The sequence below is a fragment of the Hemitrygon akajei genome, chromosome 6 (genome assembly GCF_048418815.1).
Source record: "Hemitrygon akajei chromosome 6, sHemAka1.3, whole genome shotgun sequence".
Taxonomy (NCBI): Eukaryota; Metazoa; Chordata; class Chondrichthyes; order Myliobatiformes; family Dasyatidae; genus Hemitrygon; species Hemitrygon akajei.
Genome location: NC_133129.1, coordinates 90,711,323 through 90,737,117, shown reverse-complemented (window position 1 = coordinate 90,737,117; position 25,795 = coordinate 90,711,323). Strand labels below are relative to the sequence as shown.

General features: G+C 45.8%; 1 protein-coding gene across 1 annotated transcript; it reads left to right on the top strand.

The window, feature by feature from the left end:
• The first annotated feature begins 6,988 nt into the window (after nt 1–6,988).
• On the top strand, nt 6,989–25,374 carry LOC140728738 (uncharacterized). The gene is made up of 3 exons (XM_073047688.1): nt 6,989–7,079; nt 13,040–13,139; nt 21,018–25,374. The coding sequence occupies exon 3, from the start codon at nt 21,113–21,115 to the stop codon at nt 24,752–24,754; it is 3,642 nt and encodes a 1,213-aa protein (XP_072903789.1). The 5' UTR covers nt 6,989–7,079; nt 13,040–13,139; nt 21,018–21,112; the 3' UTR covers nt 24,755–25,374.
• The last annotated feature ends 421 nt before the right edge of the window (nt 25,375–25,795 follow it).

Below are 25,795 nucleotides of genomic sequence, written 5' to 3'. Positions count from 1 at the left end.
CCCTCGCACCGAGTACACACACCCCAGTTTGCCCGACCCCGTCCCCCACCCCAAGCCCACGCTCTCGGTCTCAGCCTCCGCCCATGGTTTCCGTGTTGCCGACATGCCAGTGGTTAGTGGAGGAGAAGCTGTACGGGACAGAGTTGGAGTACACCTGCCTGGTCAGCGGGAGACATTGCCTCGATGCTGAACTCCTCGTCTTCTGCCTCTTGGGCTCGGCTGTCCTGGCCTCGATCATCTTCAACACCATCTCACTGGTACCACTGAAGCCCCGGGTGTCTGGGGGGTGGGCAGGGGCGGGGAGAAAACACAGTTCATCCGTACTTCCGTGACTAGGAGGTTCTCTCGGATGCTGTCCGGATTAGAGAGGAGAAGCTGGATGAACTTGGGTTGGAATGGTGGAGTATGAGGAGATCAGCTGAGTAGATTGAGCAGGGGTCCAATTGCCTAATACTAGAGGGGTGCATTTAAAGCGAGAGAGGGTAAGTCCATAGGAGGCGCGAGGGTACGTTTTTTTTAAGATTGGTGGGTACCTCAATTGGGCCTCCTGGGGTGGTGGTGGCGGCAGATACCACAGGGGCATTTACAGGTACAGAGAAGACGTGATATCGACACGTGGACAGAAGGGATTCGTTTAGTTAGGCTCTGAACTAATTCGGCATAACACTGGGCTGGAAAGGGCCTGTTCCCGCGTTGCTGTGTGTTCTAGGTTCGATTTAATGCTTTTTACCATTTTTTAAAGAAAACATAGTGACAAACAATGCCAGCAGAATTCAGCGAGTCAGACGGGGAGGGAAATTGACAGCCGATGTTTGGGTGGAGTCCCTTCTAGAGTACACTGCAAGACCATCAGACATAGGAGCAGAATTAGGGTCAATCCGCCACCGGATCATGACTGATTTATTTTCCCTCTCAACCCCTTTCTCCCCATAACCCCTGATGCCCTGACTAATCAACCTCCATTTTAAATATTCCCAAAGACACGGCCTCCACAGCCCTCTGAATTCCACCACCCCCTGGCATTTTTTATGTCATGGACCCTCCCATCGAGGGGCCCATATGGTTGCCTGGTTGGGAACCCTGCTCTAGATAAATAAATTCCTCCTCATCTGTTCAACCTTCTATTCTGAGGCTGCACCCTCTGGTCCTAGACTCCCCCGCTAGTGGAAACTTCTTCGTGGTTCCATCACGCCTGAGATGCTGACACTCGGGAACCTGAAGCCACTCACCTGTGCCATCGCACACCCCTCAATGAGTGCAAAGGTGCCTTCTCCCCTTCCTGAAGGTCTGAATGAAGGGGGATAAGATAGAGGAGCAGAATTAGGCCATTTGGCCCATCGAGTCTGCTCCACCATTTCATCATGGCTGGTTCGTTTTCCTTCTCAGCCCCAATCTCCTGCATTCTTAAAGGACGCCCTTCTATTCTGAGGGTCTGTCCTCTAGTTCGTAGACTTCCCCCACCATAGGAAACAACATTTCGATATCCACTCTATCGAGCCCTTACAACATTTGATAGGTTTCAATGAGATCACCTCTCATTCGTCTGAATTCCAGTGGGTAGGCACCCAGAGCCTTTAGGCTCTCCTCATATGACAGGCCTTGCAATCCTGGAAGTGTGTGAAGAGCAAGAGGATAAGACATGAGAGAATAGGACCAATCAAGTATGACAGTGGAAAAGTGTGTATGGAACCAGAGGAGATAGCTGAGGTACTTAATGAATACTTTGCTTCAGTATTCACTACGGAAAAGGATCTTGGTGATTATAGGGATGACTTGCAGTGGACTGAAAAGATTGAGCATGTAGATATTAAGAAAGAGGATGTGCTGGAGCTTTTGAAAAGCATCAAGTTGGATAAGTCACCGGGACCAGACGGGATGTACCTCAGGCTACTGTGGGAGGCAAGGGAGGAGATTGCTGAGCCTCTGGTGATGATCTTTGCATCATCAATGAGGACAGGAGAGGTTCCCGAGGATTGGAGGGTTGCAGATGCTGTTCCCTTATTCAAGAAAGGGAGTAGAGATAGCCCAGGAAATTATAGACCAGTGAGTCTTACTTCAGTGGTTGGTAAGTTGATGGAGAAGATTCCTGAGAGGCAGGATTTATGAACATTTGGAGAGGTATAATATGATTAGGAGTAGTCAGCATGGCCTTGTCAAGGGTAGGTTGTGCCTTATGAGCCTGATCGAATTTTTTGAGGATGTGACTAAACACATTGATGAAGGTAGAGCAGTAGATGTAGTGTATATGGATTTCGGCAAGGCATTTGATAAGGTACCCCATGCAAGGCTTACTGAGAAAGTAAGGAGGCGTGGGATCCAAGGGGACATTGCTTTGGGGATCCAGAACTGGCTTGCCCACAGAAGGCAAAGAGTGGTTGTAGACGGGTCATATTCTGCATGGAGGCCAGTGACCAGTGGTGTGTCTCAGGGGTCTGTTCTGGGACCCCTACTCTTTGTGATTTTTATAAATGACCTGGATGAGGAAGTGGAGGGATGGGTTAGTAAATTTGATGACACAAAGGTTGGAGGTGTTGTGGGTAGTGTGGAGGGTTGTCAGAGGTTACAGAGGGACATTGATAAGTTGCAAAACTAGGCTGAGAAGTTCAACCCTGATAAGTGTGAGGTGGTTCATTTTGGTAGGTCAAATATGATGACAGAATATAGTATTAATGGTAAGACTCTTGGCAGTGTGGAGGATCAGAGTGATCTTGGGTTCCGAGTCCATAGGACACTCAAAGCAGCTACGCAGGTTGACTCTGTGGTTAAGAAAGCATACGGTGTATTGGCCTTGATCAATCATGGAATTAAGTTTAAGAGCCGAGAGGTAATGTTGCAGCTATGTAGGACCCTGGTCAGACCCCACTTGGAGTACTGTGCTCAATTCTGGTCGCCTCACTATAGGAAGGACATGGAAACCATGAAAGGGTTCAGAGGAGATTTACAAGGATGTTGCCTGGATTGGGGAGCATATCTGGATGGTGGATGAGAAGTGACATGATAGAGGTATTCAAGATGATGAGAGGCACTGATTGTGTGGATAGTCAGAGGCTTTCTCCCAGGACTGAAATGGCTAGCATGAGAGGGCATAGTTTTAAGGTGCTCGGAAGCAGGTACAGAGGAGATGTCAGGGGTAAGTCTTTTACACAGAGCATGCTGAGTGCGTGGAATGGGCTGCCGGTGGAGGTGGATACGATAGGGTCTTTTAAGAGACTCCTGGGTGGATACATGGAGCTTAGAAAAATAGAGGGCTATGGGTAAGCCTAGTAATTTCTAAGATAGGGACATGTTCGGCAAGCTTTGTGGGCCAAAGGGCCTGTATTGTGCCGTAGGTGTTCTATGTTTCTATATCTGAAGTAGCCTCTTGGCTGAGCGGTGAAATGCCTTCCAGACAACTCAGCAAGTCCAGTTGCCTTGATTTACTGCTGCTTGATATGCAATGACCTGGGTGACTGAGAACACATCGGAAGGAACTTCTGGTTTCCTCTTTAATACTATTGGCTCGCTGACCTTGGTATTCCATCCTTTCCTTCTTTTTGACTTTTTAGTTACCTTCTGTTGGTTTTTAAAAGCTTTCCTACCCTCTAACTTGCCACTAATTTTGCTCCATTATATGCCCCCGACGGCCTAGATAGCCAATATAAAGATGTGAGGGGAAAGTGTGGATGCAGGTGAGGGGTGGTGATAGGCTCCAGGGAGGAGTGGAGAGTGGAAAGAGTGACAGAGGCTGGAAAGTAATAGACGGAAGCAACAACTCCTGCTGTTAAGACTACTAAGCGGCCCCCTAGTACAGTAATGGTCGACTAGATTGGAGTTTTATTCTTGTTGCTGAGGACAACAAGATTGCAGTTTTACTCCATTCAGCACGAGGTAGACTCTCGACCTCACAATCCACCTGGTCATGACCCTTGCACCTTATTGTCCACCCGCACTGTACGATTCCTGTAGCAGTAACTCTTTATTCTGTTGCTTTCCCCATGGACTACTTGGGCATGCCGCTGTTCTGAAATGATCTGTAGGGATGACATGCACGACATGTACCTCAGTACGTGTGACAATAATCAAACGTGGGGCCGCAGATGATGGAAGAGGTAGGTGGAACATGGAGTAAGGGGGTGGGGGGAAGGCAGATGCGACCAGTGAGTAGAGGGGTCACAGTGGGAGGAGCATGTGGGTGATGGGCAGATGGAGTGGGTGGGGTGTAACAAGCCCATGCTGCCTTTCATGTATTACCCATATATATATTTTCAAAATGCTGATAAATTAGAGTCTTACAGTGCCAGCCAGGCCCATCAGCCCATCGTGTTCATGCTGACCATATAGCTGGCCAGTGACAGGCTGGAAGGGCTGGATCTCCACTGTATCTCTAAATCAGAAACAGGTTTAATACCACTGGCACGTCATGAAATTTGTTAACTTTGCGGCAGGAGAACAATACAATGCATTATAATATAGAGAAAAACCTGTGAATTACATTGTGTGTACATATACATTGTGTGTATGTATATATATATATATGTGTGTGTCTGTCTGTCTGTCTGTGTGTGTATATATATATATATATATATATATATAAAATAGTGTAAACATAGAAATAAAACAGTAGTGAGGTAGTGTTCATGGGTTCAATATCCATTCAGAATTCTGATAGCAAAGGGGAAAAAGCTGTGTGTGTCTTCAAATTTTTTTGGACCTCCTTCCTGATGGTAGCAATGAGAACAAGGCTTGGTCGGGGTCCTTAATGATGGGCATCGCCTTTTTGAGGCATCACTCCTCGAAGATGTCTTGAATACTATGGAGGCTAGTGCCCATGATGGGGATGACTATATTTACTTTGCTCTGCAGCTTATTTTGACCCCTGTGCAGTAGACCCCCCCCCCCCACCCCCCAACCATGCCAGACAGGGATGTAGCCAGTTAGAATGCTCTCCATTCATTCTTGCATTCTCTCTTTGCCCCTTATTCTCATTTTTGGAACCCAGCACTTTGTACATTTGGGTTGGCTCTCAAATACATTAACTTCGCAGAGTCAACGTAGAATCAGCCCATTCAGCCAGTTGACCATGATGGGCCCATATCCCTGACCATCCCTGTCTATATAATCACCAAACGTTGTTATTGTACCTACCTCAACCACCTCCTCTGGCAGCTCGTTCTATATACTCACGTGGAGATGTTGCCTTCTCAGGTTCCTATTAAATCTTTCCCCTCTCACCAATGCCCACTAGTTTTGAACTCTCCGTTATCTTCTACTTTATCAAAGTCACCATTTATGGTTAAAACAATTTAATCCTCATTTTTATTTAATTCCAATTCTCCACAGATTCCATCGCGTTTAGCAAGCTGTGGAAATATATCTTACTAAGAGTCATAGAAAAGTACAGCACAGAAACAAGCCTTTGATCCACCTAGTCTGTGCCAAACCATTTAAATTGCCTACTCCCATCAGGACCATAGCCCTCTATTCCCCTACCATCCAAATGTCTCAAACATTGAAATCAAGCTCACACACACCACTAGCCCTGACAGCTCGTTCCACACTCATGGCCCTCTGAATGAAAAAGTTTCCCCTCATGTTCCCCTTAAACCTTTCACCTTTCACCCTTAACCCGTAACCTCTGGTTGTATCCCACCCAACCTCAGAGGAAAAAACCTGCTTGCATTTACTCAATCTATACCCATCATAATTTTGTATACCTCTGTCAAATCTCCTCTCAATCTTCTATGTTCCAAGAAATAAAGTCCTAACCTATTCAATCTTTCCTTATAACTGAGGTGCTCCAGTCCTGACAACATCCTTGTGAATTTTCTCTGTACCTCTTCAACCTTGTCTATTTGTAGTAGCAAATGGCAACAGAAATGGAAGTTGTTCTGTACCAGAGTGCTTTGCTAAGAGTGTCCGTGCAGCTTTATGCCAGTGGACCTTGACAAACTCTCCACCATTGAGCACATCTGTATGAAACACTGTCACGGGAAAGGAGCATCTATCATCAGGGACCCCGCCACCCCCTAGAACATGCTCTCCTCTCACCGCTGCCATTAGGAAGAAGGAACAAGAGCCTCAGGACTCACACCACCAGGTTCAGCAACAGTTACTACCCCTCAATCATCAGGCTCTTGTACCAAAGGGGATAGCTACACTTGCCCCATCATTGAAATATTCCCTCAATCAATGGACTCACTTTCATGGACGCTTCATCTCATGGTCTCAATAGATATTGTCTATTTATTTATTCTTATTATTTCTTTCATTTTTTATTTACACAGTTTGTTGTCTTCTCCTCTCTGCTTGAACACTCTAATTGGGGCGGTTTTCATTGATTCGATTATGGTTATTATTCTATAGTTTTATTGAGTATGCCCACTCGAAAATGAATCTCAGAGTTGTATATGGTGACATACTGTATATGTACTTTGCTAATGTACTTTGAACTTTGAAACTGAAGAAAGTCAAGCCGATGCATTACTGGAGAATGCCAAGTACATCGATTAAGCAGACGAAGAGTGCACCCTGACATTAAACTGAAGCGCAGTAGCTAACACTTGGGTATAAAGAAGTGATCACGCTGCCTGCTTTTTTGAAGCTATCACCAGCTCTTGTGTGGTGCTAGTCTTCCCTTGCAGCAAGTAGAATTAACACACCTGACTGATCCATTCTGAGTTATTTTTTGTTTGTTAGAAGATGTAGCGAAAAGCTGCTCAATAGAACCCTTCCACTGAGAAAATATCCCGACACTGTGCCCACAATTGTTTAACCCTTTGTTCTTCTTTCCACAGATATTTTCACAACGCCCAGCCAGACAGCAGGAATGTACCGTGCATTTTGGCTAACACCTGTCCAGAAGCAGCCATGCAGACCCTGAGACTCGTCAATGACCCCTCCCGCACACAACACTGCAACTATAGGATAGAGATCAGAATTCCGAATGATTTACTGGTACCATTCCTAACCCAAGGACACTCAGACTAACATTTAGCATCCTTTCCCAGCACCCTACCCGGCACTGATTGGGAAATTGAAGCTGGGAACTTCAGCGTGAAGTGAAACCAATTACAACCTCCCGTGAGCAAGTGAATCCACAGGTTAGCCAATCCTATCAGATTTCTTCTTCAGCCCTTTACCTCTTCCACCTATCACCTGCCAGCTTGTATTACCTCCCCTCCTGTATTCCCCTCTCTGGCCTCTTACCTTTTCTCACCTGCCTATCACTTCCCTCTGGGTCCCCTCCTACTTCCCTATCTCCTATGGTCCACTCTCCTCTCCTATCAGATTCCTTCCTCTCCAGCCCTTGACCTTTCCCACCCACCTGGCTTCACCAATCACCTTCCAGCTATCCTCCTTCCCGTCCCCCCACCTTTTTATTGTGGCATTTTGCCCTTCCTTTCCAGTCTTGAAGAATGGTCTCTTTTCCATCGATGCCACCTGACCTGTTGAGTTCCTCCAGCATTTTGTGTGTATTGCTCTGGATTTCCAGTATCTGCCAAGTCTTCCGTGTGACAGCTTCTCACTTCATTGCCCCCCCCCCACCCACCCACCTTCCCCCTCACCTGCACTCACCTCTCACCTGCCAGTTTGTACTCTTCCCCACCTTCTTATTCTGGCTTCTGCTCCTTCCTTACCAGTCCCGATGAAGGGTCTCGGCCTGAAATGTCGGCTCTTTATTCTTTTCCATAGATGCTGCCTGACCTGCTGAGTTCCTCCAGCATTTTGTGTGTGTGGCTCTGGATTTCCAGCACCGACAGTTTTTATATATTTTTACAATTATTACAGAATGAGGGTGACCTTGTTGAAGTCTATCAAATGTTGAAAGACCTCAATAAATTGAATATGGAGAGGATGTTTCCAGTGATGGGGGAGTCTAAGACCAGAGGACACAGCCTCAAAGTGGAATGACATCCTTTTAGAATAGAGATGAAGAGGAACTTTTTTAGCCAGAGAATGGTGAATCTGTGGAATTCATTGCCACAGGCAGCTGTGGAGGCCAAGTCATTGGGTATATTTAAGGCAGAGGTTGATAGATCCTTGATTGGTCAGGGCATGAAGGGATATGGGTGGTGTGGGGATTGGGAGAAGGCAGGAGATTGGGGCTGAGAGGGAAAATAGATCAGCCATGATGAAATGGTGGAGCAGACTCGATGGGCCAAATGGCCTAATTCTGCTCCTATATCTTATGGTCTGTTGTAAACTACCAGTCCAGAATTAGAGTTGTAAAGAGTCATCCATATTCAGAGAAATTTAGATTTGAAATTCAATAGGCAGCTGAAACATCGACTCTCCACTTCCCTCCACAAAGTCTGCCTGACCTGCTGAGTTTCTCCAGCACTCTGTGTGTGTGTGTGTGTGTGTGTGTGTGTGTGTGTGTGTGTGTGTGTGTGCGTGTGTGTGTGTGTGTGTGTGTGTTGCTCTAGATTCCAGCAGCTGCACTCCCTCTTGTGTCCCCATTTGTGTCTCCAGTCTAATTTTTGTGTGTGTTGCTGGAAGACCCAGAACAAGAATTAGCATTTCAGGTCAAAAATCCTTTGGACAGAAAGACTGTTTTCAGCATTTTCTGTTTTTACCTCAAAGTTGGATAATTTTGATTCTCAATTCCATAAAATGCATCAATGACTATGTTAAAGGTGCACCAGTACTGTGCAAAAGTCTTAGACACACACTGTATATATAGCTAGGGTGCATAAAACCTTCACACAGTACTCTTTTTGTCAACGTGAGCGAAGAGTGATTTTGTAAATCTGGTTGGAGCAGAGGATGTTGGGAGTGGCGAGGGTAGAGCGCCGCGGGATGGGATGGGATGGGAGTGCCACAGCTGGCAAAGGAGTGTCAGGGGCAGGGGGTGGCATGGGTGCAGATACACCCAGCCCTGAGACACCAGGGAAGGTCATTTGATTCCAAACAGGTGGTGTTTTGACCATTACAGAATGACTCTCTGCTGCTTCCTGCTCACTCCCCTTTTCCTTCCCCTTTTCCCAACCGTGATTCCCATCTCTCTGCCTCCTTCCCACTCTCAGTCCACAATAGAGACCCATTACAGAATCAGGTTTACCATCATTCACACATATCATGAAATTTGTGTGTATTTAATGGCAGCAGGACAGTGCAATACAGAAAATTACTACAGTACTGTGCAAAAGTCTTAGGCACCCTAACTATATATACAGATCCTATAAAAAGTATTCACCACCCTCGAAAGTTTTCATGTCTTATTGTTTTACAACATTGAATCACAGTGGATTTAATTTGGCTTTTTTAACACTGATCAACAAAAAAAGACTCTTTCGTGTCAAAGTGAAAACAAATCTCTACAAAGTGATCTAAATTAATTACAAATATAAAACACAAAAATAATTGATTGCACAAGTATTCACTCCCTTTAATATGACACACGAAATCATCACTGGTGCAGCTAATTGGTTTTAGATGTCATACAGTTAGTTACATGGTGATCTGTTTCTGGAGACTTGTGTGCAGTCAAGGTGTTTCAGTTGATTGTAGTAAAAATACACCTGTATCTGGAAGGTCCAACCGCTGGTGAGTCAGTGTCCTGGCAAAAACTACACCATGAAGACAAAGGAACACTCCAAGCTACTCTGCAATAAGGATATTGAAAAGCACAAGTCAGGGGATGGATACAAGAAAATTTCCAAGTCACTGAATATCCCTGAGATACAGTTAAGTCAATCATCAAGAAATGTATAGAATATGCCACAGCTGTAAATCTGCCAAGAGCAGGTCCTCCTCAAAAACTGAGTGACAGTGCAAGAAGGGGACTAGTGAGGGAGGCCACCAAGAGACCTATAACAACTCTGGAGGAGTCGCAAGCTTCAGTGGCTGAGATGGGAGAGACTCACATACAACAACTGTTGCCCGGGTGTTTCACCAGTCACAGCTTTATGGGAGAGTGGCAAAGAGAAAGCCACTGTTGAAAAAAAAACTCTCATGAAATCTCTGCTAGAGTTTGCCAGAAGGCATGTGGGAGACTGAAGTCGCTGGAAGAAGGTTCAATGGTCTGATGAAACCAAAATTGAGCTTTTTGGCCAATTGACTAAATCCTATGTTTGGCATAAGTCAAACACCTCACATCATCGAAAGCACACCATCCCTACCGTGAAGCATGGTGGTGGCTGCATCATGCTGTGGGGATGCTCCATTTCAGCAGGCCCTGGAAGGCTTGTGAAGGTAGAGGGTAAAATGAACACAGCAAAATACAGGGAAATCCTGGAGGGAAACCTGATGCAGTCTGCAAGAGAACTGTGACTTGGGAGAAGATTTGCTTTCCAGCAAGACAATAACCTCAAGCGTAAAGCCAAAGCTAAACTGGAATGGCTTAAAAACAAGTTAATGTCCTGGAGTGGCCAAGTCAGAGTCCAGACCTCAATCCAATTGAGAATTTGTGGCTGGATTTGAAAAGGGCTGTTCACCCATGATCCCCATGCAATCTGACAGAGCTTAAGCAGTTTTGTAAAGAAGAATGAGGTAAAATTGCAGTGTTGAGATGTACAAAGCTGATAGAGACCTATCCACAGGCTCAAGGCTGTAATTGCTGCCAAAGGTGCATCTACTAAATACTGACTTGAAGGGTGAGTAGTAATGCAATCAATTATTTTATATAATAGTTATAATAAATTTAGACTAATTTGTAGACATTTGCTTTCACTTTGACACGAAAGAGTCTTTTCTGTTGATCAGTGTCAAAAAAGCCAAGTTAAATCTACTGTGATTCAATGTTGTAAAACAATAAAACATGAAAACTTTCAGGGGGAAGGAGTGGGAGGGGTAAATACCTTTTATAGGCACTGTATGTGCCTATGACTTTTTCACAGTATTGCATAGGAATGTATCCTCTTGAAGTTAATAAGATTTAGAAAATGAAATTTTAATAAAACAACATAAAAGCTTCCAGGAAACAAACAATACAGCAAGGTTGATGCTGAGAGACATCCTAGGATGTGCTGGGACACATCATCATTGACACAACCTGGGGTCATCGGGTGTTTCAGGTCTTTCAACATCAGACACAATCGCCCAGGTAACCCAGCCAGGTTGATCAGACCTTGGCTAGTGTCCCCCCAGCACTGGTCCACGAGTCACACTTCTTAATCCATAGCCAAATAGATGCTCGCTCAGCAGCCTCTGTGACGGTCCTGGGGGCTCTTCTCTTTGCAGCCCTCGCAATGCCAAGGGGAGAGTAGGTTCTGCAGAGCGAGCAGCCAGCGGAACCTCTACCCCCAAATCCCACCCCACCTGTGAAGGGTAGCTTCATTCCCTCCACCCCTGTCTCTGGCACTGCTCTATCAGCTCCCGGTATTTGGCTTTCTTACACTCAAATGCCTCCTCAACCCAGTCTTCCCAAGGAACGGTCAATTCTGCCACAATCACCTGCTTTGAGGTTTCTGGCAGAATGACCATGTCCGAGCCTGACGGATGATGATGCGATGAAGTCAGGAAACGTTAAAACACTACTGCAGCTTTAGAATGTAGTGCTCAGACCACATTTGTAATATCATGACAAATTTTGGGCCGTATGCCTGAGCAAGGGTTTGCTGGCATTGGACGAGTTCCAGAGGACATTCGCAAAAATGATGAAAGGGTTAATGTGTGAGGAGTATTTGATGTCTCTGGTCCTGTACTCACTAGAGCTCAGAAGAATGGGTGACTGTAGGGAGGAACTCATTGGAACCTACTGAAAGGCCTGGATAGAGATAACGTGGAGACGATGTCTCCATCAGTGGGAGAGTCCAGGATCAGAAGGCACAGCCTCAGAATAAAGAGACATCTCTCCAGAACAGAGATGAGGAGGAATTCCTTAGCCAGAGGGTGGTGAATTTGTGGAATTCGTTGCCACAGGTGGCTGTGGAAGTGGAATTATAGGGTATATTTAAGACAGAGGTTGATAGATTCTTGATTAGTCAGGGCATGAAGGGATACGGGGAGAAGGCAGGAGATTGGGGCTGAGAGGGAAATGGATCAGCCATGATCAAATGGCAGAGCTCACATGATGGGCCGAATGGCCTAATTCTGCTCCAGTGTTTTATATAGATTCCTACAGGGGAGCATCCTGGTAGCACAGCGATTAGCGTAAAGCTTTTCAGTTTAATCTGAGTACGTAACTTCTCTTGTCATGCCTGTAACATACTGTGCTGTTTCCTGGGTACTTCAGCCTCTGACAATACACTTGAATGTGATTTGGCCACCTTCAGTAGGTCAGGATCCCAGAAATGAAAGGGTTAATGTATGAGGAGTACAGGCTCTGGACCTGTACTCACTGGAGTTTAGAAAAATGAGGTGGTTGAATCTTATTGAAACCTATAGAATATTGAAAGGCCTAGATAGAGTGGCTGTGGAGAGGGTGTTTCCTATGGCTGGAGCGTCAAAAACCAGAGGACACGGCCTCAGAATAGAGAGATGTCCATTTAGATAGATAGATAGATAGATACTTTATTCATCCCCATGGGGAAATTCAACTTTTTTTTCCAATGTCCCATACACTTGTTGTAGCAAAACTAATTACATACAATACTTAACTCGGTAAAAAATATGATATGCATCTAAATCACTATCTCAAAAAGCATTAATAATAGCTTTTAAAAAGTTCTTAAGTCCTGGCGGAAGAATGGAGATGAAAAGGAATTTCTTCAGACAGAGGGTGGTGAATTTGTGGGGGTTTTTTTTGCTACAGACAGTTGTGGAGGCCAAGTCATTGGGTATATTTAAAGCAGAGATTGATAGGTTCCTGACTGGTGATAGAGTGAAGGGTTACGGAGAGAGGGCAAGGGAATAGGGCTGAAAAAGACATTCATCCATGATTGAATGGCAGAACAGATTCAATGGGCCAAATGGCCTAATTCTGCTCCTATATCCAATGTGTTTAGTATGAACACATTGTGCCATGAATGTTCACCGTCCAGGCTCATTTACAAAGGAGAACTAACGCTAATGGAGCCAAATCCCAGCAATGTGTCTCAGGTAAGGAGATGGCGAATGCAAACACGTCTTTGCTTTGAATGGGGAGATTTATTGGATCTCTTGTTTCATTAAATTGCAGGGAAGCAGTACAAGAGATGTGTTCACACAGCTCACGGCAAACAGCCTTTGTGGTTCATGTAAGTTACAACTTACCCAGGAAGTCCTCTGCAGAAACTCAGGTGGGTGGATAAATACCTTCTCCAGGCAATTTCCAAGTTGAGACTTCTCCATTGCCCATGGTTGGGGTTGGGTTGCATGACCTACAGCTGCACCACTCAGAATCAAAAGCCCATAAGACATAGGAGCAGAATTGGACCATTTGGCTCTGCTTTGCCATTTCATCGTGGCTGGTCCATTTCCCTCTCAACCCCAATCTTGTGTCTTCATGCACGCCCTGATAGATGAGGAATCTATCAATCTGGCCTCCAAGACTCTTGTGTTCAACATTTGTGTTTGTGGATCTCAGCGGGGATAACACTTCAGCTTCCTGCAGTCAGACCACTGCTCTTTGGTCTATTTTGCCCATGGTTGGATCAGGGTGTAGAATCGTTATTTATCTTGTAGTTTAACTTTACTATACTTGCTTGTATTTTTATAGATTCATCCATATGCATGTAATCCAAACAGGTCACTTAATTACAACAGTGCACAAGATTCTACAAGAGAAAATAATAACAGGATTATGAATATAGTATTACAGTTACAGAAAAAGTGTTTATAGCTGCAAGGGCTTTGATAAGGCAGACTGAAGTTAAAAAGCACTCTCATTGAACTAGAGGATCATTTAATAGTCTTCCAACAGGAGAGTAGAAACTGATCTCGAGTCAGATAGTTTGTGTTTTCAGACATTTGTATCTTCAGCCTGATGGGGTGGGGTGGGTGGGAGAAGAGAGACATGTCTGTTTAAAGAATTGTTCATGGAATGGAAAACCAAACCTGGGAGAAAATTATCCACAGGGATCCATGAACATTAACTGCCTCTAAATGGTATGGCCAACCCTCCCTGGCCTCCACCCATGCAGATCGATAGGGGCAAAAATTCGACTGGGCATCAGTGCAAGTCATGGCATGAGCACCCACGCAGCATGAAAGAGAATTCCTAGAAGCATGGTTTTCCGCAAACAGTTCTGTAAACAGACAGGTAGACTAGGTCCTATTTATGATCCAATGCAGGCAAAATTCCAGACCACAACACATGGAGTTCACTACGCAACCAATCAGCAATGAGATCTCCTCCCTATATCACAAATGAGTTTCTGTACTGACAACCAATCAGCGATGAGATCCCCTCCCTACATCACAAATGAGTTTCTGCACTGACAACCAATCAGCGATGAGATCCCCTCCCTACATCACAAATGAGTTTCTGCACTGACAACCAATCAGCGATGAGATCCCCTCCCTACATCACAAATGAGTTTCTGCACTGACAACCAATCAGCGATGAGATCCCCTCCCTACATCACAAATGAGTTTCTGCACTGACAACCAATCAGCGATGAGATCCCCTCCCTACATCACAAATGAGTTTCTGCACTGACAACCAATCAGCTGATTGGTAAGTATCCAAAGGCCAGGCTTTTGGAGGACACACCATAAATTGACAGCACACTGATGTCTTATTGTTTGGTGACAAAATGTTCACAAATGGATTACCAAGATTGGAGAACAACCCGACACAACCATCAACCACAGGAGCTGCACGTTTTTCGAGTTATTTCCAAGAAGAGGGAATGTCTGGGGCGGATTGGGTGCTTGATTATGCTGACCCCTTTACCAAGGCAGTGGAAGTGTAGACAGAGTCCGTGGAAGGGAGGTGCTGGGTGATGTGTCCACGACTCTCGTGCAGGGCAGTTGCCATACCATGCTGTGATGGATCTAGATGAGACTGAGGCCTCCATTGGTCAGGGTCAACCATAGACATTGCGTCTGAGCTGTCTAGACACACAAGTCAGGGCGGTACAATATGGAGAGCAAGCTATTGCCCATGTAGCAAACTCCTCCACTCCAAGCAGAAGAACAGCAAAAGATACAGTTTGATATGTAATTAGTTTTGCTACAACAAGTGTATGGGACATTGGAAAAAATGTTGAATTTCCCCATGGGGATGAATAAAGTATCTATCTATCTACCCCACAAGTGGGTTTAGTGGAGGTTTGAGATCAGAGTTTTCCTATCTGGATAGGATACGGAGCACTTGATGAGGTTTAATGGGGCCATGACAAATTTCCTCAGCTTGCTTTTTAAAATTTCTATACAGTTTCTGGATCTGGACTTGGCATCATCCCCACCTCCATGTCCTTAGGGCTAGTGTTAACTCTGACATTGATGCAGTCGAGTGAATTTCCACCCTTATGAGGATATTGCTGGGACTTGAGAAGCTGGGCTGCAGGGAGAGGTTGTCTAGGTTAGGGCTTCATTCCCTGGTGCCCAGGAGAATGGGGGGGGGGCAGATCTTATTGGGGTATACACAATTCTGAAGGATTATAGATACATGCAGGCTTTTCCCCTCAGATAGTGTGCGACTAGAACTAGAGGTCATAAGTTAAGGGTGAAAGGTGAAATATTTAAGGGGATCTTCTTCACATAGAGCAGCAGTTCCCAACCTGGGGTCCACAGACCCCTCTTGCATTATGGTATTGGTCTGTGGCATTAGAAAAAGGTTGTGAACCTCAGACTTAGAGAGTGGTGTGAGTGTGGTACGAGCTGCCAGTGGAGGTGGTAGATTCCAGTTCAACTGTAACATGTTGGAGGAGTTTGGATAGGTGCATGGATGGGATGGGGTTGGGAGGGATATCGTCCAGGTAAGGGTAGATGGGTCAAAGAAGGTCAGCTCAGTTTGAACTAGATGGGCCAAAGGGCCTGTTTCTGTACTGTAGTGTTCTCTTAGGACTGGGCAGAAGATCAGGTCAGCATGGACTAGATGGGCCAAAGGGCCTGTTTCAGCGCTATATGCTCTATGCCCCTGTGGCATTCTTTTTCCTGCTTGTGTTTTGCTGTGACAGGGTCTCTGTTGATGGAGGCTGTGTTAGGCACGTCTGAGTCCCTGTCCCCATCCCTCAGCAACATTGTCAGCGTTCCTGCTGCGCGCAAGGCGCAGTCAGTAAGTTTGCAGACGATACGAAAATAGACAGTGATGTTGTTAGTGTAGAGAGTTACTGAAAATGATTGAACAGCTAGGTATGTGGACTGAAGATCGGCAAATGGGTTTGGTGAATAAATGTGAGGTACTGCCCTTCAGTAGATCAAACCAGCTGGGCAGCACTGAATGGGTCGGCACTGGGGAGCATTGTGGAAGCAGAGGGAAGGTCCCCTTTGACCCTTGCCCAGTTATTATGGATGTGCCACAGAAAGCATTCTGTCCGTCTGCTTCACAGCTTGGTACGGGAACTGCTCCGCACAGGACCGCGAGGAACGGCAGAGTTGTGGATGCAGGACAACACATTACAGAAACTGTGTCTGATGTTCAGACATGGACATAGGAGCTGAATTGGAGCATTCAACCCGTAGAGTCTGCTCCGCCAATTGACCACATCTGACTTATTTTCCCTTTCTTCCTGCCAGCATAATCAAAGACCCCTACCCACTCTGGACATGTCTCCTTTCCACCCTCCTATTGGGTAGAAGATACAAAAGCCTGAAAGCACATACCATCAGGCTCAAGAACAACTTCTATCCTGCTGCTATAACGCAATTAAATAGTTCCCTACTACGATAAGATGCACTCTTGACCTCACAATCTATTTCGTTATTGAGCTTGCATCTTATCGTCTGTCTGCCTGCACTTCCTCTGTAGCTGTTACACTTTATTCTGCATTCTGTTATTGATTTACCCTGTTCTACCTCAATGATGTGTGTAATGATCAGATCTGTATGAACAGTTGGCAAGACAAGTTCTTCACAGTATCAATACCAATTCCGACTGGAGAGAGAATCAGAATCAGGTTTAATATCACCCGTATGTGTCATGAAATTTCTTGTTTTGCAACAGTATTATGCAATGCATAATAAAAACTGAATTTAAATAAATACATATATAAATAGTTTTCACCTCTTATGGGAGGTTCAGGAACAGTTATTACCCCTCAACCCTCAGCCTCTTGAATAAAAGGGGTTAACTACACTTACTTGCCCATCCATTGAGATGTTCCCACAACCAATGATCTCACTTTAATGACTCTTTATCTCATTATCTCATATTCTTATTATTTATTGCTATTTGTTTATATTTGCATTTGCACGGTTTGTTGTCTTCTGCAGTCTGGTTGATCTTTCATTGATCCTGTTATAGTTACTATTCTATAGATTTGCTGAGCATGCCCGCAGGAAAATGAATCTCGGGGTTGTATATGGTGACATATACATACTTTGATAATAAAATTTACTTTTAACAATACATAATCTAAAATTAAGCAAGTAGTGGAAAAAGGGAGGGAAACAGTAGTGAGGTGGTGTTCATGGGTTCAGTGTCCATTCAGAAATCAGACAGCAGAGGGGACGAAGCTGTTCCTGAATCTTAGAGTGTGTGTCCTCAGGCTTCTGTACCTCCTTCCTGGTGGTAGCAATGAGAAGAGGGCATTGCCTGGGTGATGGGGGTCCTTAATGTTGGAAACCACCTTTTTAAGACATCGCTCCTTGAAGATGTTCTGGATACTACAGAGGCCAGTGCCCATGATGGAGCTGAATGAGTTTACAACTCTCTGCCGCTTAGTTTGACCCTGATTTTTAGACACCCCACCCATACCAGATGGTGATGCAGCCAGTTAGAATGCTCCCAACAGAACGGTACTTCTGCAAGTGTTTTTGGTGACGTGCCAAATCTTCTCAAACTCTAAATGAAATACTGCTACTGTCGTGCTTTCTTTGTAGCAGGATATACCAGGATATATCCTCAGAGAGGAAAAATGGATCAGCCATGATGAAACAGCAGAGCAAATTTAATGGGCCAAATAGCCTATTTATAATCTTATTATGAAATAATTTTATTACATCAGGAGGAGAGTGGAACACAGGAGAAAGCGGAGGAGGAAAGGACCCGGGGAGGAGTTGGGCAGGTGAGAAGTGGTGATGAGAGGGGAGCCTAAATGGGGAATGGAATATGAGAGAAGGTGGCGAAGGGAGAAATTACCAGAAGTTAGAGAAATTAATGTACTTGCTGTCAAGTTGGAGGCTACCCAGACAGAATATGAGTGTTGCTCCTCCAGCTTGACAGTTTCCCATGATCCACTCCCATCACCTATCGGATTCCTTCTTCTTCAGAGCTTTACCTCTTCCACCTATCACCACCCAACTTCTTACATCATCCTGCAAACCCCACCCACCCACCTTACCCTTCACCTGGTTCCACCTATCACCAGCCAGCTTGTACTCCTTCCCCCACCTCCCCTCACCCAACGTCTTCTTCTTCTTCCGGCTGCTCTCCCCTTCCATTCCAGTCCTGAAGAAGTGTCTTGGCCTGAAACGTCAGCTGTTGGTTCCTCTCCCTGGATGCTGCCTGAGCTGCTGAGTTCCTCCAGCATTTTGTGTGGGTTGTATGGAATGATGCACCTGGGTGATACACAAAATATTTCCTTTCTGAGAAAAATGATAACTGATTACAAATTAACCACTGTAAACTGTCCCTTAGGTATAGATGGGGCTAGAATCTGGGAGGGAGTAGATAGAAATAAGTCATAGAGTCATAGAAAAGTACAACAGAGAAACAGGCCCTTTGGCCCATCTAGTCCACGCTGAACCATTTGAACTGCCTACTCCCACGGACCTGCACTAGGGCCTTAACCCACCGTACCCCTACAATCTACGTACCTATCAAAAAGTTGAAATTGAGCTTGCAAACCCCACTTGTGCTGGCAGATCACCCCACACTCTCACCACCCTCTGAGTAAAGCTTCCCCTTAAACTTTTCACCTTTCACCCTTAACCCATGACCTCTGGTTGTAGTCCCACCTAACCTCAGTGGGAAAAGCTGTTTGCAAAATTACCCCTTGTAATTTTGTATACCTCTATCAAATCTCCTCTCAATCTTCTACGTTCCAGTGGATTCAGTCCTAACCTGTTCAATCTTTCCTTATAACTCAGGTCTTCCAAACCCAGCAACATCCTGGTAAACTTTCTCTGTACTCTTTCAATCTGGCTGATATCTTTCCTGTAGGTAGGTGACCAAAACTGCGCACAATACTCCAAATTAGGCCTCACCAACGTCTTGTACAACTTCAACATAACATCCCGTCTCCTGTACTCAATACTTTGATTTGTGAAGGGCAATGTGACAAAAGCTTTCTTCACGACCCTATCAACCTGTGACACCAATTTCAATGAATTATGGACCTGAATTCCCAGATATTTTGTTCTAACACTCTCCTCTGTGCCCTACTGTTCGCTGTGTAAGACCTACCCTGGTTGGTCCCACCAAAGTGCAACATCTTGCGCTTGTCTGCATTAAATTCCAGCTGCCATTTTCCCAGCCAGTCCGCAGAAGCAAATGTGAACAGTAGGGTTAAAGTACAAACTATCCCTGGTTTATGAACACAGAACTTATTGTCACCACAACGTCAGAACGTGTTCCCATATTATTAAATTCAAAGGTCCCGCATACATACATACATATGCCAACACAGATGCCTTGTGCAGGAAGGCACAGAGTCGACTGTACTTCCTAAGAAGGTTGGCGTCATTCAATGTCTGTAGTGAGATGCTGAAGATGTTCTATAGGTCAGTTGTGGAGAGCGCCCTCTTCTTTGTGGTGGCGTGTTGGGGAGGAAGCATTAAGAAGAGGGACGCCTCACGTCTTAATAAGCTGGTAAGGAAGGCGGGCTCTGTCGTGGGCAAAGTACTGGAGAGTTTAACATCGGTAGCTGAGCGAAGGGCGCTGAGTAGGCTACGGTCAATTATGGATAACTCTGAACATCCTCTACATAGCACCATCCAGAGACAGAGAAGCAGTTTCAGCGACAGGTTACTATCGATGCAATGCTCCTCAGACAGGATGAAGAGGTCAATACTCCCCAATGCCATTAGGCTTTACAATTCTACCGCCAGGACTTAAGAACTTTTTAAAAGCTATTATTAATGCTTTTTGAGATAGTGATTTAGATGCATATCATATTTTTTACTGAGTTAAGTATTGTATGTAATTAGTTTTGCTACAACAAGTGTATGGGACATTGGAAAAAATATTGAATTTCCCCATGGGGATGAATAAAGTATCTATCTATCTATCTATCTATATATATATAGGTTTTAAAACAGCAGAACTAGTTCTCTCTCCTTCCATTTTAGGTAATTTTTCTTCCCTATCAGTCTGATAATATTGTGATGACCTTTCAACCTAGCCCAAGATCAATCTAACCCTTTCCACTCATGTAGCCCTCCATTTTTTTCTTTATCCACATGCCTATCTACAAGTCTCTTAAATATCCCTAATGCATCTGTCTCTACCTCCACCTCCAGCAGTATGTTCCATGTACCCACCACTGTGTAAAGAAAACATCCTCCCCTATATTTTCCTATATACATAGCCAGGGTGCCTAAGATTTTTGCTGTTTTGGAGCGGAGAGTGAGTTTGTAAATCTGGCAGGCGGAAAGGATGTTGGGAATGGCGAGGGTGGAGTGCCATGGGAGGGGTGTGGGACAGGTGGCAGAGAAGGAGTGCAAGGGGTGGGAGAGGCACAGGTGCAGACACACCCAGCCCTGAGACACCAAGCCAAGGTCATCTGATTCCAAACAATTGGTTTATTGATCATTACAGAATGTTTCCTGCTCCTTCCCCCTTCCCTTCCCCTTTTCCCAACCATGATTCCCCTCTCCCTGCCCCCTTCCCACTCTCAGTCCACAATAGAGACCCAGATCAGAATCAAGTTTATCATCACTCACGAATGTCATGAAATTTGTTTTTTGTGTGTGTGGTAGCAGCATAGTGCAATACATAAAATTACTATAATACTGTGCAAAAGTCTTAGGCACCCTAGCTATATGTATGTACCTAAGACTTTTGCACCATACTGTATATTTTGACCTTAGATTACGCTTTACTAGTAATATCTTTGTTTTATCGTTAGGTACTACTGGTAAAGCTACACCAATATGGTGATACTTGATGGAGGTCCAGTATAGATGATCGTACCAAGCCGACTGGACTGGGTACATTGAACCAATGCAAGGCAGATCAGGAGGGCATTGCCGAACTGGCACAGCTTTGGGCAGTGACTCTACCAGACAACGACACATGGATTACAATTCCAGGGTTCAGCTCCCAGATGGCAGCCTCCACAACCTGGTCATTTATTCTGATCAGGGAGTCGAGATTGGAAAGATCTCCAGACTCGTGATGTCGGGCTGCCCCCAGAACTTGCATTCAGAAATGGCCAGAAACGGCGGAGCGCCAGAAGATCCGACAAGGAGGAACGGTCACCGCGGAAGGAGGGGATCAAAGAGGAGCGGAGCGTGCGCCTGCAGTCAGGAATTTCAGTCTGGCTCGGGCCCTGCCTGCGACGCTGAGGATCCAGGATTAGCTCATCAGGGGCCGCTGTGTTTTGCCCCTTGCCCAACAAGGCACGCTAAGCCATTACATTCCTCCTCTGCCTCTGGGTCAGTGAGGCACTCTCCACCAGGTTCAGCTAAGGACACTGGATCTCCGCAGTCCCCCACTTCCCCTTGGTCAGTACAACACTCCCAATTATCTCAGTCCTATTCTGCCTCAATAAACCACACCAGATCACAGCCTTCTGCCTCGGAGTCACAAAGACAGTCAGAAGCATCCCAGTCACGTTCTGCGTCTGGTTCAGTAAGGCACACCAGATCGTCTCGGTCCCCTTCTGCCTCTGGGTCAGTAAGGCAAACCACTTCACGTCAGAATTCCTCTCCCTCTGGTTCAAGGAAACACGCTGGAACGTCTCCGTCCCCGTCTGCCTCCGGGTCACGAAGGCAGTCGGAAGCATCGAACTCCACCTTCCACTCATTTCGGCACACTGAACTAACCCACTCCATCCCCGGTCCAATGAGGTCGTCTGTAAAATCTCCACCTCACTTTAGCCCCGGCCCTGAGAGGCATGGTCAACTGGCCCGGGCCCGCGCCAAATCTGGTCCGAGACAAGAGAAGGAAACACCCCGGTCTGGCTCTAGCCCCGGCCCGATGACGCATGCTCACACTTCCCAATCCCGCTCTAGTCCCACTCAGTCACAGCACGCCAAAACAAGCAGCTCTCATGCCAGCTCCAGTCAAGTAAAGAATGGCAACGCCCCTCATTCTCACTCAGGCCCTGGTGTGGCAAGGCACATCAAAGCAAACGGGACTCTCTTTAACTCTGGCCAAATTAGTCACCTAATAAACACCAGCCTTGATTCAATGAGACACATTGACATGTCTCATTATCACACCATCTCAAATCTAACTCATATCCCTGAAAGGTATCAATACCCTCCCAGCCCTGATTCAATGAACCAGGCCAGCCCGGTTCATTACCCTCCCAGCCCTGATTCAATGGACCAGGCCAGCCCGGTTCATTACCATCCCAGCAATGATAAAGTAAGCCTAGTTTCCACATATGGGTCTGATTCTGTCAGACTAATTGAGACTGCTAAAGGTCGTTCTGGCTTTGGCACCAAAGGTGATTCATCTCAATTCCACTCTTCCTCAAGAAACCACACAGAAACACCTGTGTCTCCTTCCACCTCTGTCCGAGTAGATGTTGATGAAAAATCACCACCTTCCTCTGGTTCTGATCCAACAAGTTACCCCTCAGCACCTCTAGCTCCCCTTGCCTCTCGTCTAATAACACATCCTGAAATGCCTCCCTCTCCCTCTAGCATGTGTCTACAATGGCTTCCTGAGTCATCCCTGCCTCCCTCTGGTCCTTGTCCAACATGGCAAGGTGCAGTATCTCCACCTCCTTCTTGTACCAGTCCAAAAAGACTTCCTCCTTCGCCTCCCTCTGGCCCAAGTCCAACGTGGTACGTAGAGCCAATTCCAGATTCCTTTGTAAAGTATACCGAGGAATGTCCATCTCGCTCTGTGTCTGATCCAAAAAGACATTGTTCAGCACCTCCACCTTTCTCCAGCTCAGACCCGTTGAGAAACACTGCAGCTGACCCACCTCCCTCTGCCTCTGATCCAATAAAGCACCCCCCGTCATCTCTACCTCCCTCCGGCTCAAACCCAAAACAGAATGTTGAACCAATTTCACCTTCCACCAGCTCTGGTCCAACACGAAATCCTTTAATTTCTCTCTCTGGTTCCAGCCCAATAAAGAAAACTCAGTCTGCTCCCCCTTCCTCTAACTGTAGTCCAATAAGGCACATTGAACAAACTTCTCCCTCTCCCGCTGATGCAGTGAGACACTCTTCAGCATCTCCACCTTCCTCGAGCTCACTTCCAATAAGGCACACTGAAACCCTTCCATTCCCCTCTAACCCTGGAGCTGTAAGACATTCTGCAACGTCTCCCATTCCCAGTATGTCCAATCCAATAAGGCACACTGACATTCTTCCATTCCCCTCTAACCCTGGAGCTGTAAGACACATTGCAAAATCTCCTACTCCTATTATCTCTGATCCAATAAGGCACCCCAAAGCCCTTCCATATCCCTCTAGTTCTGGAGCTGAACGACACACTGCGACGTCTCCTGTTCCTAGTATCTCTGATTTATTAATGTCCGCCAAAGCCCTTCCACCCCCCTGTAATTCTGGAGTTGCGAGTCATTCTGAAGCATCACCAGCGTCCTTTAGCATTTCTCCAGCAGTGCAACCCAAAAGACCTTTGTGTCTCACTATCCCCAGTTTTGCATCTCACTCTCACTCGAGCCCTGGTTCAAAAGGGGAGACTGCGATGTCACGGTCCCTACTTGCACTCGAGCCAGTCAAGTGTTCAAACACGTCTCATTCTCACTGTAGTCCTAAGACTACAAGAGCCTCTGAAGTACATCTCTCCAGTGCGGCGAAATGCCCACAAATACCTCCTGGTATCCCACACCCAGAAAAATGTTCCCACTCAGCCCAGTCTCCCTTTAGACCAGATCTGCTAATGTGCCCTCTTTCTCTTCTCTGTGATGTAAGGTGTTGTAATACATCTGATTCTCACTCTGATCCTGACCTAACAAGGTGTGCAGAAACAGCCGCGAGCCCTTCATCCCATCCCCCAGTGAAATCCCGAGGAACAATTCAAGCTGCCCCAGTTTCCATGAATTGTTCCAATGCATCTCATTCGCATTCTAACCTTGGTGCAGTAAGACACAATGGGACACCCGGCCTTCCCCCTGGCCCCACACCACCCTCAGGACCGGTTAGGTGCTCCAACCCCTTTCATTCTCATTCCAAGCTCAGTCCAACAAAGTACGCTGAGACATCTGGGCCGACCCCTCTCGCTGGTCCTGTGAGGAGCCCAGTTACTTCGCAGTCTTCTCTACACCCGGTAAAATGCTCCAACACATCTCATTCTCACTCCTGTCTTGGTCAAAAGGGAAATAATGAGCCCCCTGAGCATCAGTCCATCCTCGATCCAGTGAAGTGCCCTGTTAGACCACAGTCTCATTCTGCCTCACATCTGATAAGATGTTCCAACACATCCCACTCTCACTTCAACCTCATGCCAATGAGCGACACCGAAACACCCAGCCATCTCTCCCTTTCTGGTCCGTTGACCTACCCAGGAATATCGCACTCTGCTACATCTTCAGTGAGATGTTCGAACGTTGCACGACCCTCCACAACTGGTCAAGTAAGGTCTTCTTACCCTGTTCAATGTTCTGTGAGATGTTCAAATATGTCTCATTCTCACTCTCGTCTTGGTCGAATAGAATAATCCCAAACTTCCTCGATTTCTAATCCAATATCTTGCCTATCCTCTGTGAAATCTTCTAATACATCTCAACCTGACTCCAGCATGACCAATAAAGCCTACTTGTTTAATTTTAGCCACAGGGAAGTACAATATCCACAAAAGCTCAGAGGGTTATTGCGCTTCTGATGAGGGTCATTAAACAGCCAATCAGTTTCTTGATCCTAAACTCCCCAAAAGTAATCAACTCTGACCTCTGAAAACTCCCAAGTTCACGGCCTAGAATTAAGGGCTCATAGTGCGGAAAATCACCGGTCACTCAACTGGACAAACTCAGCCGATTCTTTGATGCTGCTCAAATCCGTTGTTTAGCTTGGTTGGACATCTTGATACTAACCCATTCCAGAAGTGGGACAACATGAGATGAAAGGACATTGATGCAGGATCTTAACGCGAGGGCCACACCACTTGGAATGGGCATCCAAGATCACTAGGAGTGGACAAGAGATGAGCTAGAAGACGTTCAGTTGCTTCACCAACAAAGAATACTCTCGAAGTTTCTTGCTTTTGCTGAACAGTTTCTAGTGCAGGACTTCACCAGCTTCGCTGTTCTTTGCCTATTAAAATAACTGGGTATATCCCACTCCAACCAGTTGCGTGCTCCTATTTAGCACCCCTTGGTCACAAAATAACACGTTTGGGCCAATAAAGAGAGAGTGGAAAACAATGGTCCTCTTTTTATTCTGACAGGTGTAAGATATTAAGAATAACTACATGCCAGTAACAGAGCATGAACTGGATCTAATTTGAATCGTATCTAATCAGACAGCTAGAAGGTTTTAATATTTGACAGCAAGCAAACACAGTGACACACACAAAATGCTGGTGGAACGCAACAGGCCAGGCAGCATCTACAGGGAGAACCGCTGTCGACGTTTCGGGCCGAGACCCTTCGGCAGGACTAACGGAAAGAAAAGATAGTAAGAGATTTCAAAGTAGGAGGGGGAGGGGGAAATCCAAAATGATAGGAGAAGACCGGAGGGGGTGGGGTGAAGCTGAGAGCTG